The 17060-nt window shown below is 43.3% G+C and overlaps 1 protein-coding gene across 1 annotated transcript in view; it reads right to left on the reverse strand.

Annotated features, from left to right (window-relative positions):
- DLGAP4 (DLG associated protein 4) overlaps positions 1-17060 on the reverse strand; it is a 300448-nt gene that overhangs the window by 200626 nt on the left and 82762 nt on the right. Inside the window, exons 2-4 of the mRNA XM_069752301.1 lie at positions 16010-16081; positions 5631-6687; positions 4959-5170 (exon numbers count right to left, since the gene is read on the reverse strand). Of these exons, the coding sequence (XP_069608402.1) occupies positions 4959-5170; positions 5631-6629 (1211 nt within the window). The 5' untranslated portion in view covers positions 6630-6687; positions 16010-16081. The remainder of the gene's footprint in view (positions 1-4958; positions 5171-5630; positions 6688-16009; positions 16082-17060) is intronic.

Consider the following 17060-nt stretch of genomic DNA (forward strand, 5'->3'; position numbering starts at 1 on the left):
ATTTCAAGTGTTTATTTCTGTTAATGTGGATGATTATTGTTTACACCAATGAAAACCCATAAGTCATTATCTCAGTAAATTAGAATAATTTTCAGAAAACACCTGCAAAGGCTACCTATGCTTTTAAAAAGTCTCTTAGTCTGTTTCAGTAAGCTCCACAATCATGAGGAAGACTGCTGACTTGACAGATGTCCAGAAGGCAGTCATTGACACATTCCACAAGGAGGGTAAGCCACAGAAAGTAACGGCTAAAGAAGCTGGCTGTTCAGAGTGCTGTATCCAAGCATATTAATGGAAAGTTGAGTGTAAGGAAAAAGTGTGGTGGAAAAAGATGCACAAGCAACCAGGATAACCGCAGCCTTGAAAGGATTGTCAAGAAAAGGCAATTCAAAAATTTGGGGGAGATTCACAAGGAGTGGACTGCTGCTGGGGTCATTGCTTGAACCACACACAGACGTATCCAGGACATGGGCTACAAGTGTCGCATAGACAATGCCAGAAGCGTCTTACCTTGGCCCATGAGAAAAGGAACTGGACTGTTGCTCAGTGGTCCAAGGTATTGTTTTCAGATGAAAGTAAATTTTGCATTTCATTTGGAAATCAAGGTCCTAGAGTCTGGAGGAAGAGTGGAGAGGCCACAATCCAAGCTGCTTGAGGTCTAGTATGAAGTTTCCACAATCAGTTATGGTTTGAGGAGCCATGTCATCTGCTAGTGTAGGTCCACTGTATTTTATCAAGGCCAAAGTCAGTGCAGCTCTCTACCAGGAAATTTTAGAGCACTTCATGCTTCCCTCTGCCAACAAGCTTTTTGGAGATGGAAGTTTAATTCTTCAGCAGGAATTGGCACCTGTCCACACTGCCAAAAGTACCAATACCTGGTTTGAAAACAACAGTATCACTGTGCTTGATTGGCCAGCAAACTCACCTGACCTTAACCCTATAGAGAATCTATGCGGTATTGTCAAGAGGAAGATGAGAGGCACCAAACCCAACAATGAAGGCTGCTATCATAGCATCATAGCAACCTGGGCTTCCATAACACCTCAGCAGTGCCACAGGCTTATCGCCTCCATGCCATGCTGCACTCAGGCAGTAATTGATGCAAAAGGAGACCCAACGATGTATTGAGTGCATTTACCGAACATACATTTCAGGAGTCCAATATTTCAGATTTTAAAATCATTTTTTAAGCTGGTGTTATAAAGTATTCTAATTAACTCAGATAATGACTTTTAGGTTTTCATTGGCTGTAAGCCATAATCATCAACATTAACAGAAATAAACACTTGAAATAGATCACTCTGTTTGTAATGACTCTATATAATACATGAGTTTCACTTTTTGTATTGAAATGAAATAAATTAACTTTTTGATGATATTCTAATTCTAAGTGAGAAGCACTTGTGTATATCACAGATAAAGAGGAAGTACTCCTATAAAGATATTGTGCAAGAAGTTGTACTTTTTTAAGCCTATGTGACAATGTTTCGGTCCAAAAACCCAACTTTTATCAAGTCTTGAGAAAGGTTCTTTGTTTGGACTGAAACGTTTCCACATGTGCTAATAAAAGTCCACCTTCTTGCACAATATTTTTATTTGAATGCTGCCTCTCTTTCTGTATTACATTCAAGGCTGGGACAGTGAGTGTCTTGGAGGCTTTCCATATAGGGATTAAAAGCACTTTTAAGATAGGCTCGTAAATGGAAGAGTCTCTTGCAATAGCATGTCCACATTCACATGCATCGGTGCATTTGTGTTTGAACATGGTATTGAAAGAGACTCTTTTCCATCTGCGCAACCTATCTTCAAATTACTTTTATTCCATGTATTGAGAAGTTTTAGCTGTAGGTTCCCCAACCACGAGGCTGCAGCAGATGGACTTTCAAACAGGGGCATCAGACAATCCCCTAGGTGAGCAACACCTTTTTCCTTTCTTTTTTAAATAGGGTCACATTACTGTCTGCACTTTTCTCCACAACTTCTTTCTATGTCTTTGAGGCCTGGTACCCCATACTTTTGTTAAATTTGGATAGCTTCACACATATGTGAAGCCATGTATGTTTTTCTTTGAATTACTACAGCATTTTAGATCAAACAAACTTTTGAAAGCCGTCCAAGGGTGATGTGACAAGGATGACTAGTCCAAGAGGTGCCTTCTCCTCGCCTTACTTTCCTAGATTGACTGGTCTGACAACTGCACTCCTACCCCCACTATAGTTATGCTCTTGCTCTGCAACTAATTATGACGCTCATGTTTATAGATGTTATCTTAGTCAATGAGCCCAAGTCACTCAAGCAGGGTGAACTCAGTTATTTTTCCAGTCACCTAATGGAAGTTTACACAGCGGATATATTTATTTAAGTGGAGAGATGAGAATCGCTGTTGAGACTTCCAATGATCCCAAAAGTGGGGGCTCAAAATCCGCTGTATCGTGAGACATGTGTGCCACCACTCCAATAGATGGTGAGCTCACTACTGCTCCATTCACAAAAGGAACTTTGGGACCCCCGTCTTCATGGTTGTGGGAAGTCAGGCAGTTTTACCTTCAGAAAGCTTGAAACCAGAAGTTTACATATACTATATATAAAGACACATATGCATGTTTTTCTCAATATCTGACATGAAATCAAAATAAACCTTCCCCGTTTTAGGTCAATTAGGATTACCATAATTATTAATATTTGCCAAATGCCAGAATAATGAGAGAGAGAATATTTTAAGCCATTTTTATTACTTACTGCAAAGTCAAAAGTTTACATACAGTAAGTTTACTATGCCTTTAAACAATTCTGGACTGCCCATATGATGATGTCATGCATTTGGAAGCTTCTGAGTCAATTAGGGACACACCTGCCGATGTATTTTAATGCACACCTGAAACACACTGCTTCTTTGTGTAACATCATGGGAAAGTCATGGGAAAGAAATCAGCCAAGATATCAGGAAGAGAATTGTGGATTTGCACAAGTCTGGCTCATCCTTGGGTACAATTTCAAGATACCTGAAGGCACCTCGTTTACCTGTACAAACAATTATATGCATGTACAGACAAAATAGGAATGTCCAGCCATAATAACTTGGCTGATATGTTACTTATGTGTGGGCAAATATATTTAAAGTATCTCAGGGTAAATTTAGATTTATAGAAACTTGATTCTAGCTCACCCAGTTGCTCTATGCTCATCCACCTCGGGCCCAGATTCCGGCCTCGCCCTGGCCTCATATCATGGAAAAAAAAAAAAATTGGAGTCCGGCTCAACAGTACTGGATTTTATTTTTATTTTTCAAAAGAAATTATAGTGCGTAGAAAAGAAAAATGTACATGGTCGACATGACCAAGTCGACGCGTTTCAACTGCACTACGCAGTGTTACTAGTGCAGTCGAAACGCGTCGACTGGGTCACGTCGACCATGTACATTTTTCTTTTGTATGCATTATAATTTCTTTTGAAAAATAAAAATAAAAGGAAAATCCAGTCCTGTTGATGAGCCGGACTCTAATTTTTTCTATTTTCCTAAATTTAGATTTGTTGCTGAAAATTTATGACTGAAACTCAAAAAGTTGCAAATTATCGACAGCAAGCTTATGGATTTCTGCAGGTTTGATTCAGAATAATAATACAGGCTTGGAAATTTTTATAGCAAATTTGCAGGATATGAATTCACCCTTGTCACTTAAAGTGAATTTAGTAATGTATTGTGGCTGTATTAGGCTACGTTCACACTAGCGTTCTGCTAGTGTGCGTCGCCTTAGCGTCGGGCGACGCAGCGGCGACGCACGCGTCATGCGCCCCTATGTTTAACATGGGGGACGCATGCGTTTTTGTGTGTTGCGTTTTGCAACACTTGCGTCTTTTTTGCCGCTAGCGTCGGACCAAGAAAACGCAGCAAGTTGCATTTTTCTTGCGTCCGATTTTCGGCAAAAAACGACGCACGCGTCGCAAAACGCAGCGTTTTTGCGTGCGTTTTGCCGCGTTTTTGTGTGCGTCGTGCGTTGCGTCGCCGACGCAGCGGCGCGCAACGCTAGTCTGAACGTAGCCTTATACTGTGTTCATATGTTCAGGTACATAACCTTGGGACAAGCAATCAGAAATGAAAAAAAAATGAAGAACATAAATCTTGTTCTGCTTTTTTTTCAGCTGTTGTTCAATGTTCACTATTGTCTTTGAACAAAGGAGTATTTGGAGTATTAGTATAATATAATCAAAAAGAACAGTTTACATGCTCACAGGTTCAAGGACACATTATGTTGGACAGGGCTTTCAGAGATGGAAAAAAAAAAATTAGTACATTTAAAATTAGAAGGGTAACAAGAGGTATTCACCAGAAATGACATTTCTGAAATAATACTGAACTAATTACGATAAACTGTAGTTGACCTCTAGGGATTTAGGCATTGTGTTGGCACCTGGGATATAACCTGCGGTTCAATAAAAATGTGATGGCCCTAACTTAAGTGGGGGGAGGAATCAATTATGGGGATGTCATAGTGCAGGAGAAAAAAAAATCGTATTCTGGAGGACGCATTTCAAGCACCATTACAGAACAACAGAGACATTGTGTGTCTCTGTAAAGGCAGCATGTAAGTGGCCGTGCAGGCTATCCCTACAGAAGAACTGGAGTGTTGTATAAATCAAGATCTTTTTTACTGTCTGTGATTGTGGTGCTGAATTAACCGAGTCCCACAGGTTTTTGCTTCCTCATTTCCCTAGGTATATTTTGCCACAGCCTTGAATATCTGAAATATACAGTGCCACATTAAATTTTAGCATACTGTATATACAATAATAATACATCTAAATATGAAACTATTGATGAATGTATTAGTATTACTATGTGGCCACCACAGGGAGGCACTATATTCACAGTCAAAAGTCATCTCTGTAAGATCAGTTTCCTCTTTACGGTGTTTACATTTTTGTCATTGGTAAAAATAGAGAAATCCTTTTCTTGTTACCTTTGTGTGGTGCTCTGTTCACTTAGTGACTGTTGTGTGGCCTTGAGGTAGCTCTGCCTCCTTGCTGCAGTTTTGGGGGACGGTTGAGGACTTCCTTCTGAGTCTTCGCTGTCTGCATCACCCATTGCTTTAATATAGCTTCCACTACGCATCCGTCGACATGGGATGTCATCATCTTTACATGGTGCCCCTGCCCACTCTCCACTCGGCACCTGTAAATTATAGTTAAAAGACAAATATATCTAGAAATTGGATAAAATATGAAAATATTAACTTTTAGTTGCTGGGTTTCTGCACTAAGGTTACCAAATAAATTGTTAACAAAATGTGTTGCTGCCTAAAAGTAAAAAATATCTTCTATGGCTATTCGATTTATGTTATGTGTATAGTACAGTACAGGTTGAGAAGATAAGGGGCCATCAGACAGCTATGGAGCTAAGTTCAGAATGAACAAAAACAAAACCTAACTGATTTGTGGGCAGCAGTGTGTAATTTACAGTCGAAAAATTGGCCCAGCGTGGTAATGGAAAAGTGAATAAATTAATAGGGTTTCATGCTATCCAAACTCATTGACTTTGAAAAATTTTCCTAAGAAGCAAAACATTCAAGCATGCAGTAGTAATCAGATTTTGGCATAGTGTTTACGATTTATGTTCAACCCTCATAACCTACCTGCAGATACTGGTAGCTAAGATCCTGGTGACAAGACTTGGACTTGAGCAGTGCCTTGTCTATGGTGGCTGATGCCTTCTGGCACACCTCTCGGGCATGACTTAGTGTTAGCGTTGACCAAGAACCTCTTTTGAGTGATGATGTTGAGCTAATGGGGATCACCTCTCGAGGTGTAGGCAGTGGGGACAAGGTAAGTGATGGGGGCTGGAAGGGTGTGAACTTGAGGTCATTATTGCTTTTGGATGCCTTCAACATGCTCTCACTGATAGTATTATATCCGCTCAAGAAATGTCGGGTTCCATGATCAGGACGCCTTCCAAGAGTCATCATTCCTGCTGGGTTGCGGTAACTGCCTGTGTCACTGTCTAAATTGTCATCCGAACTCCACCATCCAGAAACTCCACCACCTCGAGCCTGGCCCTTACCATCACCTTTTCCTCGTTCTTTACTTTTACTACGTTTTGTTCCTTTAGCGTCTTCTGATACCCCTTTCTTGCCATTAACACTTGCCCTTCCACCGCCCTCAAGGGATTGTGACTTTGCAAACAGTTTTTGCACAGAATGGACTAGATGTCGGATTCGCCCCGGGCTTTCACTACGGTCCTTTCCATCTGGGGCTTGCCTCTGGAACTGAAGTGTACTGAAGCCGTCTCTGTGAATTGGCAACTGTTTTTCAAACTGGTCCAGAAGGCTGGCAGGAAGGCGGTTGATTTTGGCAGGAGGTGCATGTGGGGTTGGATATGGTAGCGTCTCCTCAGGAGGTTCATAATGGGAATTAAAGTGGATACGAGGAAAGGTGCTACTGTTTGAGAGCTGGTTGTTGAGGGGATACAGGCAGTCAGGGTGTAGCGAGTTGTCTGGGTATCGAGGTTCTGGTGGGTAAGCCTCAGTAGAACTGATTAGGTAAGGTGTCCTTTCTTGTGGAACATACAGGGTGTCTGAATGAGAGTCCAGATTTCCGGACAGGTGCCGGCTACGGGTGTCCCCCAAACCCTTCATTGCCGTCGGCACCTGCAGATCATCTCGTCACAGGTTGCCAATTTTGATTTTTGAAGCCCTGAAAAATAGGTGTTCCTGTTAATATAGGTCAAACATGCATGATTGTAATCAGCATTTAGATTATTTTGCTTCTGGTCTAAGATTGATTAGTGTTCTCCTGTCAGATACCATTTGGTGGCTTTTCCTAGAACCATTTCCTCATGATTTACAATAATAATACTTTCATTTATTCCGCGGTCCTTCTGCTTGACTATAATATCATCACTGATTCCTTCCTCTGAGACTTAACTTTCATTCGACTCATTAGAACTGGCATCTTTCTACTGACTACAATGTGGCACACGCTCAGTTATTATGTTTCTTGCCAGTAACTCTTTTTACACTCACTTCACTAATACCCAAAACAGGGCATTCCTCACCCCCTCTTCTTCATCTTACCTATCTCTAACAGTCTCTGCATGTGTCCTACAGTATCACTGTCCTTGTGACTATCCCTCTATCCCTTGGCTCAGGATTAGAGATAAGAACACTGTTAGAAATTACAGTTTCTCTCTCCTCACCCCCACTCATGTTTTATACAACATAAAGGTGGATGGGAGGGAGAGGAGCCATCCCCAGTACAGCGGATCATAGACACACAATCCTACAGTCTTAATCAGGATATTAATCTTTTCAGTTTAACCTTTCCCATAGAGTTGCCCTGCTATCTCCAAATTCTTTATCAATACACAGCCATCTCCCATACTGCTGCCTCCTCACTCTGATACTGTTATATGTGCCACTCTCCCTCTAGATATACAGCTATCTCTCTGTCAGTGTCTATGATCCTCGTAACCTGGCCACCATTTCTTCTCTGTCATTTCATTACTGTTAGAAATGTACGCATTAGGGTATGTTTCCACGTGGCGTATTCCGAGCACGTTGGACGCACCGGATACCCTCCCAGTCCAAAGCGCTGCCGGCTTTTGTATGCGCGGTGATTCCGCATGTGTTCATTGAACACATGCGGAATCACCGCATCCTATACATAGAATGGTGCTATTTATTTTGCGCCGCATGTGCGTATACACAGGTCTGCCACCTGCGTCTTTGTACGCATTGTGGATATGGGATTTCATAAAATCCCCTCCACTATGCTGTAACATCTGGACGCTGCGGATTGGACGCTGCGGCTGTAAGCAGCGTCCAATCCGCAGCAAATACGCCATCTTGATTTTTCTAGATTTATGATCAGGCAACAATACTCCTGAATGCTGAACAGTCTTCCTCAACGGGCCACGATTTGGATGGTAAGTTGGTAATTCGTTTTCTGACACATTTTTCAGGGGCACACCAACAGCATGTGCACTGCCATCTATGGACTCTATATTCCCTCACAAGAGCTCAACTTAGCTTTTTGTCTTGATGGCAAAAATATTAAGAATAAACCACAAATTAACCATGTGTGAACACCTACATCTTAGCTTGGTAGGATTGTATGTGAGGCCCCTACAATGTGACTGGCGAATCACCTGTAGGTATTATAGGGAAAACATTGCAAGTGAAAGATTTTCTTTAAATGAAGAAGTAATAAATACCTACGTTAACAGTTTACTCTTTTTTCAGAGTAATATTACATTAAATTCCAAACCTATGTACACTTTTAATATACACTGGGGTAGTAGTTTGACAATAAATGGCTTCACCCAACCACTAAGCATGAGTGGAGAAAACATTTTGGTGTTATCATTCATATTCTCTTAAAAAAAAAAAAAGGCCAAGAAAGCAAAAAATCATCCGGGGTATGAAAACTTTTGAGCACAACTGTAGCAATACAGATGATCGATGGTTTTAGCACCCTAGGGGAACTAAAAAATAAAGTAAAAACAAGGTTTTTAAAAAATCAAGATATTGAATAATAACTATTTTCCTCCGTTAAAAATAAAGAAATAAAAAAATTAAATAAACGTGATATTGCAGCATCTGTAAAAGTCTGATCAAAAAAATAAAATTACCAGATCAGTAAACACCAAAAAGACAAAAAAGATTGACATGTCAGAATTGCTTTTTCTGGGTCTCTGCAAGTTAGCTAAAAAATGTAATGAAAATCCATCAAAACATTGTTTCTACCACAAAAAGGCATCGATAAAAATGTCAGCTCGCCATGCAATAAAAAAGCCCTCGCGCAGCTCCTTTATAAAAAAAAAATGAAAATATTACAGGTCTCAAAATGTGTCAACACAAACAAAAAAAAGTTTCACAAATGTACTACTTTTTTCCTTATACCTTTAATAAAAAAAAAACTATACAAGTTTGTTATCACCATTATCATTCTGACCTACAGAGTCATGTTGTTAGGTTATTTTTCCAGCACAATGAACACTGTAAAAATTAAACCCCCCAAAAAATTGTGGAATTAATATTTTTTCACAATTTCACCTCATTTTGAACTTATTTCCCATTTTCCAATATCCAGGGCTCAGTAACTGTCTAGAGTAGGAGGATGCCTGCTGTTGACTTGATGTGACCTCGTCAACCACAATACTGGGACTGGAGCAGCAGTGGGGTGCTGGAGCTGGACCCAGAAAGGGTGAGTACCTCCCCCTCCCGAGTTTGTTATACAGGAATATCTTGACTAATGAGTTCATCTACTTACGAATTTTCTGAGATACGAGCCTTCGCTCGGTTGATTTGTTGTTTTATGATGCAAGCCAAGATTGGAATTACAAGCGAGTGACCATGGGTCCTAAGAAAGGGAGTTGCCCTGTCAGCTGAACTTTTCTTGCAAATTATTTTCCTGGGGCAGCATGCTCCATGTATTTGACATGGGGCTGTACTTAGGAGAATGGTTATTTTTTGGTTTCACATGTGGTTTCACATGTGCAGCTAGGCACAGTATACCTATGTGCGCTCTCTGACTCATTGGAGTGTTAGTGTTGGCTTAACATTTGCTATATTTATTTATGTGGCCCTTTGCCTCCTTGCTTTATTTATTTATGAGCACATTAATTTCTGATTTATAGTGCACTGCTGACTCCATATGTATCTATCTTTATATATATATATATATACTAGCTATTTAACCCCTTCTACGCCCGGGTGGCGAGCATTTATATTGGTATATGGTCTCCATCCTGCGTCCCCATCCTGTGATGCGCTGCTCCCATCCTGTGATGCGCTGCTCCCATCCTGCGTCCCCATCCTGTCATGTGCTGCTCCATCCTGCGTCCCCATCCTGTCATGTGCTGCTCCATCCTGCGTCCCCATCCTGTCATGTGCTGCTCCATCCTGCGTCCCCATCCTGTCATGCGCTGCTCCATCCTGCGTCCCCATCCTGTCATGTACTGCTCCCATCCTGCGTCCCCATCCTGTCATGTGCTGCTCCCATCCTGCGTCCCCATCCTGTTATGTGCTGCTCCATCCTGCGCCTCCATTCTGTCATGTGCTGCTCCCATCCTGCGTCCCCATCCTGTCATGCGCTGCTCCATCCTGCGTCCCCATCCTGTCATGCGCTGCTCCCATCCTGCGTCCCCATCCTGTGATGCGCTGCTCCCATCCTGTGATGCGCTGCTCCCATCCTGCGTCCCCATCCTGTCATGTGCTGCTCCATCCTGCGTCCCCATCCTGTCATGTGCTGCTCCCATCCTGCGTCCCCATCCTGTCATGTGCTGCTCCATCCTGCGTCCCCATCCTGTCATGTGCTGCTCCATCCTGCGTCCCCATCCTGTCATGTGCTGCTCCATCCTGCGTCCCCATCCTGTCATGTGCTGCTCCATCCTGCGTCCCCATCCTGTCATGTGCTGCTCCATCCTGCGTCCCCATCCTGTTATGTGCTGCTCCCATCCTGCGTCCCCATCCTTATGTGCTTCTCCATCCTGCGTCCCCATCCTTATGTGCTGCTCCATCCTGCGTCCCCATCCTTATGTGCTGCTCCATCCTGCGTCCCCATCCTTATGTGCTGCTCCATCCTGCGTCCCCATCCTTATGTGCTGCTCCATCCTGCGTCCCCATCCTTATGTGCTGCTCCATCCTGCGTCCCCATCCTTATGTGCTGCTCCATCCTGCGTCCCCATCCTTATGTGCTGCTCCATCCTGCATCCCCATCCTTATGTGCTGCTCCATCCTGCGTCCCCATACTGCCTCTGACCCGCTCGGCGCCAAGTGCTGGGGTCCTGAGCAGGCGGGGACACCGGCACGCTGTGGGGGTCAGGTGCCGGTATCGCCGCCAGCTCAGGCCCCCCAGCACTTACTATATTCACCTGTCCTGCATTCCAGCGCTGGGCGCCGCCATCTTCCCGGTCTCCTGGCTGTGAGGCTATATTCACACTTTGCGGATTTTGCTGCGGATCCGCAGCGGATTTGACCGCTGCGGATCCGCAGCAGTTTATCATGAGTTTACATTACAATGTAAACCTATGGGAAACAAAAAACGCTGTGCACATGCTGCAGAAAAATCCGCGCGGAAACGCTGCGGATTACATTCCGCAGCATGTCACTTCTTTTCTGCGGATTTTCACCTGCTCCAATAGAAAACTGCAGATGAAAATCCGCAGAAGAAAACGCAGTAAAAACCGCGATAAATCCGCAGTAAAAACCGCGATGGGTTTTCACTGCGGATTTTGGAATTCTGCTGCGGAAATATCCGCAGTGGAATCTGCAAAGTGTGAACATAGCCTGACTGTTCAGTCAGAGGGCGGCGCCGGCGCGCATTAAGCGCGTCATCGCGCCCTCTGAACTGAAGGTCACAGGCCGAAGACCGGGAAGATGGCGGCGCTCAGCGGTGGAACGCAGGACAGGTGAATATGGCCGATACTCACCCTCCTGGCGGTCCCTGCTTCTCTGTTGGAGATCGCGGTGTGCGTTCAGTGTGAACGCACACCGCGATCTCCCGGGAGCGTCACTCTGAGGCCCAGACTGCGCCGGAGCTTGCGCCTGCGCAGTCTATAAAGGCTTCGGACAGAGTGACGCTCCCAGCGTTATATTATAGATATATATATATATAAGCGAAGAAAATGTGGCAAAAAAGGCAAAAATCAGTGAAGAAGATGATTAAGTGACGATGATTAAATGAAGTTACTGTATAAAAAACTAAAAAAGAAAAAAAGAAAAATAAATAGAAAAAAAGGACAGTACAATAGTATATTACACGCTTAGTAGGTTTTAAAACTGTACATTACTGGATTTGTTATTAATGAAGTTAATTTTTTTTATTTTAAAAACACCTAACAAACAAAATTGGTGTGAATTTTTGGGGTCTGGAACGGATTAATAGTCAAGGTATTATTGTATTAGATATTTTACACAGTTTGGGGCCCACTTTCCTTAAAGTAGACAACCCCGTTAAGCTTAGTTATGACTCAGATCATAAAAACCTCTTCCTTCTAAGTCATATATGCAGTGAGGCATGGAGCAGACATGGACAGAAGAGGATCCATATGCGAGAAGTCTATGGGCCTTTTGTTGTCGAATAGCTCATTATTTGGAACTAGAAGTGGCTTCACCCAACCACTAAGCATGAGTGGAGAAAACATTTTGGTGTTATCATTCATATTCTCTTAAAAAAAAAAAGGCCAAGAAAGCAAAAAATCGTCCGGGGTATGAAAACTTTTGAGCACAACTGTAGCAATACAGATGATCGATGGTTTTAGCACCCTAGGGGAACTAAAAAATAAAGTAAAAACAAGGTTTTTAAAAAATCAAGATATTGAATAATCCCTATTTTCCTCCGTTAAAAATAAAGAAATAAAAAAATTAAATAAACATGTGATATTGCAGCATCTGTAAAAGTCTGATCTATCAAAAAAATAAAATTACCAGATCAGTAAACACCAAAAAGACAAAAAAGATTGACATGTCAGAATTGCTTTTTCTGGGTCTCTGCAAGTTAGCTAAAAAATGTAATGAAAATCCATCAAAACATTGTATCTACCACAAAAAGGCATCGATAAAAATGTCAGCTCGCCATGCAATAAAAAAGCCCTCGCGCAGCTCCTTTATAAAAAAAAATGAAAATATTACAGGTCTCAAAATGTGTCAACACAAACAAAAAAAAGTTTCACAAATGTACTACTTTTTTCCTTATACCTTTAATAAAAAAAAAACTATACAAGTTTGTTATCACCATTATCATTCTGACCTACAGAGTCATGTTGTTAGGTTATTTTTCCAGCACAATGAACACTGTAAAAATTAAACCCCCCAAAAAATTGTGGAATTAATATTTTTTCACAATTTCACCTCATTTTGAACTTATTTCCCATTTTCCAATATCCAGGGCTCAGTAACTGTCTAGAGTAGGAGGATGCCTGCTGTTGACTTGATGTGACCTCGTCAACCACAATACTGGGACTGGAGCAGCAGTGGGGTGCTGGAGCTGGACCCAGAAAGGGTGAGTACCTCCCCCTCCCGAGTTTGTTATACAGGAATATCTTGACTAATGAGTTCATCTACTTACGAATTTTCTGAGATACGAGCCTTCGCTCGGTTGATTTGTTGTTTTATGATGCAAGCCAAGATTGGAATTACAAGCGAGTGACCATGGGTCCTAAGAAAGGGAGTTGCCCTGTCAGCTGAACTTTTCTTGCAAATTATTTTCCTGGGGCAGCATGCTCCATGTATTTGACATGGGGCTGTACTTAGGAGAATGGTTATTTTTTGGTTTCACATGTGGTTTCACATGTGCAGCTAGGCACAGTATACCTATGTGCGCTCTCTGACTCATTGGAGTGTTAGTGTTGGCTTAACATTTGCTATATTTATTTATGTGGCCCTTTGCCTCCTTGCTTTATTTATTTATGAGCACATTAAATTCTGATTTATAGTGCACTGCTGACTCCATATGTATCTATCTTTATATATATATATATACTAGCTATTGAACCCCTTCTACGCCCGGGTGGCGAGCATTTATATTGGTATATGGTCTCCATCCTGAGTCCACATCCTGTGATGCGCTGCTCCCATCCTGTGATGCGCTGCTCCCATCCTGCGTCCCCATCCTGTCATGTGCTGCTCCATCCTGCGTCCCCATCCTGTCATGTGCTGCTCCATCCTGCATCCCCATCCTGTCATGTGCTGCTCCATCCTGCGTCCCCATCCTGTCATGCGCTGCTCCATCCTGCGTCCCCATCCTGTCATGTACTGCTCCCATCCTGCGTCCCCATCCTGTCATGTGCTGCTCCCATCCTGCGTCCCCATCCTGTCATGTGCTGCTCCATCCTGCGCCTCCATTCTGTCATGTGCTGCTCCCATCCTGCGTCCCCATCCTGTCATGCGCTGCTCCATCCTGCGTCCCCATCCTGTCATGCGCTGCTCCCATCCTGCGTCCCCATCCTGTGATGCGCTGCTCCCATCCTGTGATGCGCTGCTCCCATCCTGCGTCCCCATCCTGTCATGTGCTGCTCCATCCTGCGTCCCCATCCTGTCATGTGCTGCTCCCATCCTGCGTCCCCATCCTGTCATGTGCTGCTCCATCCTGCGTCCCCATCCTGTCATGTGCTGCTCCATCCTGCGTCCCCATCCTGTCATGTGCTGCTCCATCCTGCGTCCCCATCCTGTCATGTGCTGCTCCATCCTGCGTCCCCATCCTGTCATGTGCTGCTCCATCCTGCGTCCCCATCCTGTTATGTGCTGCTCCCATCCTGCGTCCCCATCCTTATGTGCTGCTCCATCCTGCGTCCCCATCCTTATGTGCTGCTCCATCCTGCGTCCCCATCCTTATGTGCTGCTCCATCCTGCGTCCCCATCCTTATGTGCTGCTCCATCCTGCGTCCCCATCCTTATGTGCTGCTCCATCCTGCGTCCCCATCCTTATGTGCTGCTCCATCCTGCGTCCCCATCCTTATGTGCTGCTCCATCCTGCGTCCCCATCCTTATGTGCTGCTCCATCCTGCATCCCCATCCTTATGTGCTGCTCCATCCTGCGTCCCCATACTGCCTCTGACCCGCTCGGCGCCAAGTGCTGGGGTCCTGAGCAGGCGGGGACACCGGCACGCTGTGGGGGTCAGGTGCCGGTATCGCCGCCAGCTCAGGCCCTCCAGCACTTACTATATTCACCTGTCCTGCATTCCAGCGCTGGGCGCCGCCATCTTCCCGGTCTCCTGGCTGTGACTGTTCAGTCAGAGGGCGGCGCCGGCGCGCATTAAGCGCGTCATCGCGCCCTCTGAACTGAAGGTCACAGGCCGAAGACCGGGAAGATGGCGGCGCTCAGCGGTGGAACGCAGGACAGGTGAATATGGCCGATACTCACCCTCCTGGCGGTCCCTGCTTCTCTGTTGGAGATCGCGGTGTGCGTTCAGTGTGAACGCACACCGCGATCTCCCGGGAGCGTCACTCTGAGGCCCAGACTGCGCCGGAGCTTGCGCCTGCGCAGTCTATAAAGGCTTCGGACAGAGTGACGCTCCCAGCGTTATATTATAGATATATATATATATAAGCGAAGAAAATGTGGCAAAAAAGGCAAAAATCAGTGAAGAAGATGATTAAGTGACGATGATTAAATGAAGTTACTGTATAAAAAACTAAAAAAGAAAAAAAGAAAAATAAATAGAAAAAAAGGACAGTACAATAGTATATTACACGCTTAGTAGGTTTTAAAACTGTACATTACTGGATTTGTTATTAATAAAGTTAATTTTTTTTATTTTAAAAACACCTAACAAACAAAATTGGTGTGAATTTTTGGGGTCTGGAACGGATTAATAGTCAAGGTATTATTGTATTAGATATTTTACACAGTTTGGGGCCCACTTTCCTTAAAGTAGACAACCCCGTTAAGCTTAGTTATGACTCAGATCATAAAAACCTCTTCCTTCTAAGTCATATATGCAGTGAGGCATGGAGCAGACATGGACAGAAGAGGATCCATGTGCGAGAAGTCTATGGGCCTTTTGTTGTCGAATAGCTCATTATTTGGAACTAGAAGTGGGCCCCTTACCTCTTGGGCCACTCTATGGCCGCATCGGTTGGACCAATGGAATGTCCGACCCTGATCACTATTCGGCCCTTGGCTTTGCCGTCAGTGAAGGTATCCATACTTTGCTTTATTACTGCCCCACTCAATTTAGAGACACATTATCCACCGGCATTATGTACTGTCCAGGATATTAAATGTTAATATTGGAATCCATCCACTAGGCAGCTGACAATGTTTAATTTTGGACCATGTTCTAGTTGGATGTATCAAGGGATATAACCTTGTTCTAAATATCAAGACATAATTCCCAGGCCCTCCTCCTGCCTCTCAGATTTACATGTCCACCACAGATAACCCTTCATGCAGAACGCATTAACTCCACAATAAAAGCAAGAATAATATGACTGTATTATACCCTAGTACTACTCTGGATGCTGACTTTTACCATTCATTATTTATTATGTTTCTTTACTTGTTATCACTCTACCTCTGTTCCATGGATTTTTCCATCTTTGTCTTGTCACCGATTCTCCTCTCTCTGCAAACTCTATTTTTTATCCTGCAGGATAGAAAAAAGTGAGCGGGTTGAGAGCAAGAAGGGAGGTGGGAAACATGAAAGAGAAGACTGAATGAGAGAGAGAGGAAGGCTACTGCCAGGATATGGGAATCCAGAGAGAATGTCGAGAGCGACGGGTTGAGAGAATAAGGAGTCTGTGTTACAAGAAATGGAAGAATCCTATGCTGACAATGAATATGAGAGATGGGATTTACACAGAAAAGGGTAACACAAAGACTGAAATACAACAAGACTAATGGGGAGCCATTTAAATGGTGGCATTAAATGTCCAGGAATAACCAAAGATGTGGCGCGGCCATGATATTGCAAACTGACCAAATATCGCGGAAGAAAAGAGCAAATGGGTGGCAATCAATAACAGTAAATGTTCATCAGCTTATTATTTCCACATTGTAAGATGTTATAAGATTATACAGGTCCTTCTCAAAAAATTAGCATATAGTGTTAAATTTCATTATTTACCATAATGTAATGATTACAATTAAACTTTCATATATTATAGATTCATTATCCACCAACTGAAATTTGTCAGGTCTTTTATTGTTTTAATACTGATGATTTTGGCATACAACTCCTGATAACCCAAAAAACCTGTCTCAATAAATTAGCATATTTCACCCATCCAATCAAATAAAAGTGTTTTTTAATAACAAACAAAAAAACCATCAAATAATAATGTTCAGTTATGCACTCAATACTTGGTTGGGAATCCTTTGGCAGAAATGACTGCTTCAATGCGGCGTGGCATGGAGGCAATCAGCCTGTGACACTGCTGAGATGTTATGGAGGCCCAGGATGCTTCAATAGCGGCCTTAAGCTCATCCAGAGTGTTGGGTCTTGCGTCTCTCAACTTTCTCTTCACAATATCCCACAGATTCTCTATGGGGTTCAGGTCAGGAGAGTTGGCAGGCCAATTGAGCACAGTAATACCATGGTCAGTAAACCATTTACCAGTGGTTTT

The sequence above is a fragment of the Ranitomeya imitator genome, chromosome 2, assembly GCF_032444005.1.
Source record: "Ranitomeya imitator isolate aRanImi1 chromosome 2, aRanImi1.pri, whole genome shotgun sequence".
NCBI classification, from domain to species: Eukaryota; Metazoa; Chordata; class Amphibia; order Anura; family Dendrobatidae; genus Ranitomeya; species Ranitomeya imitator.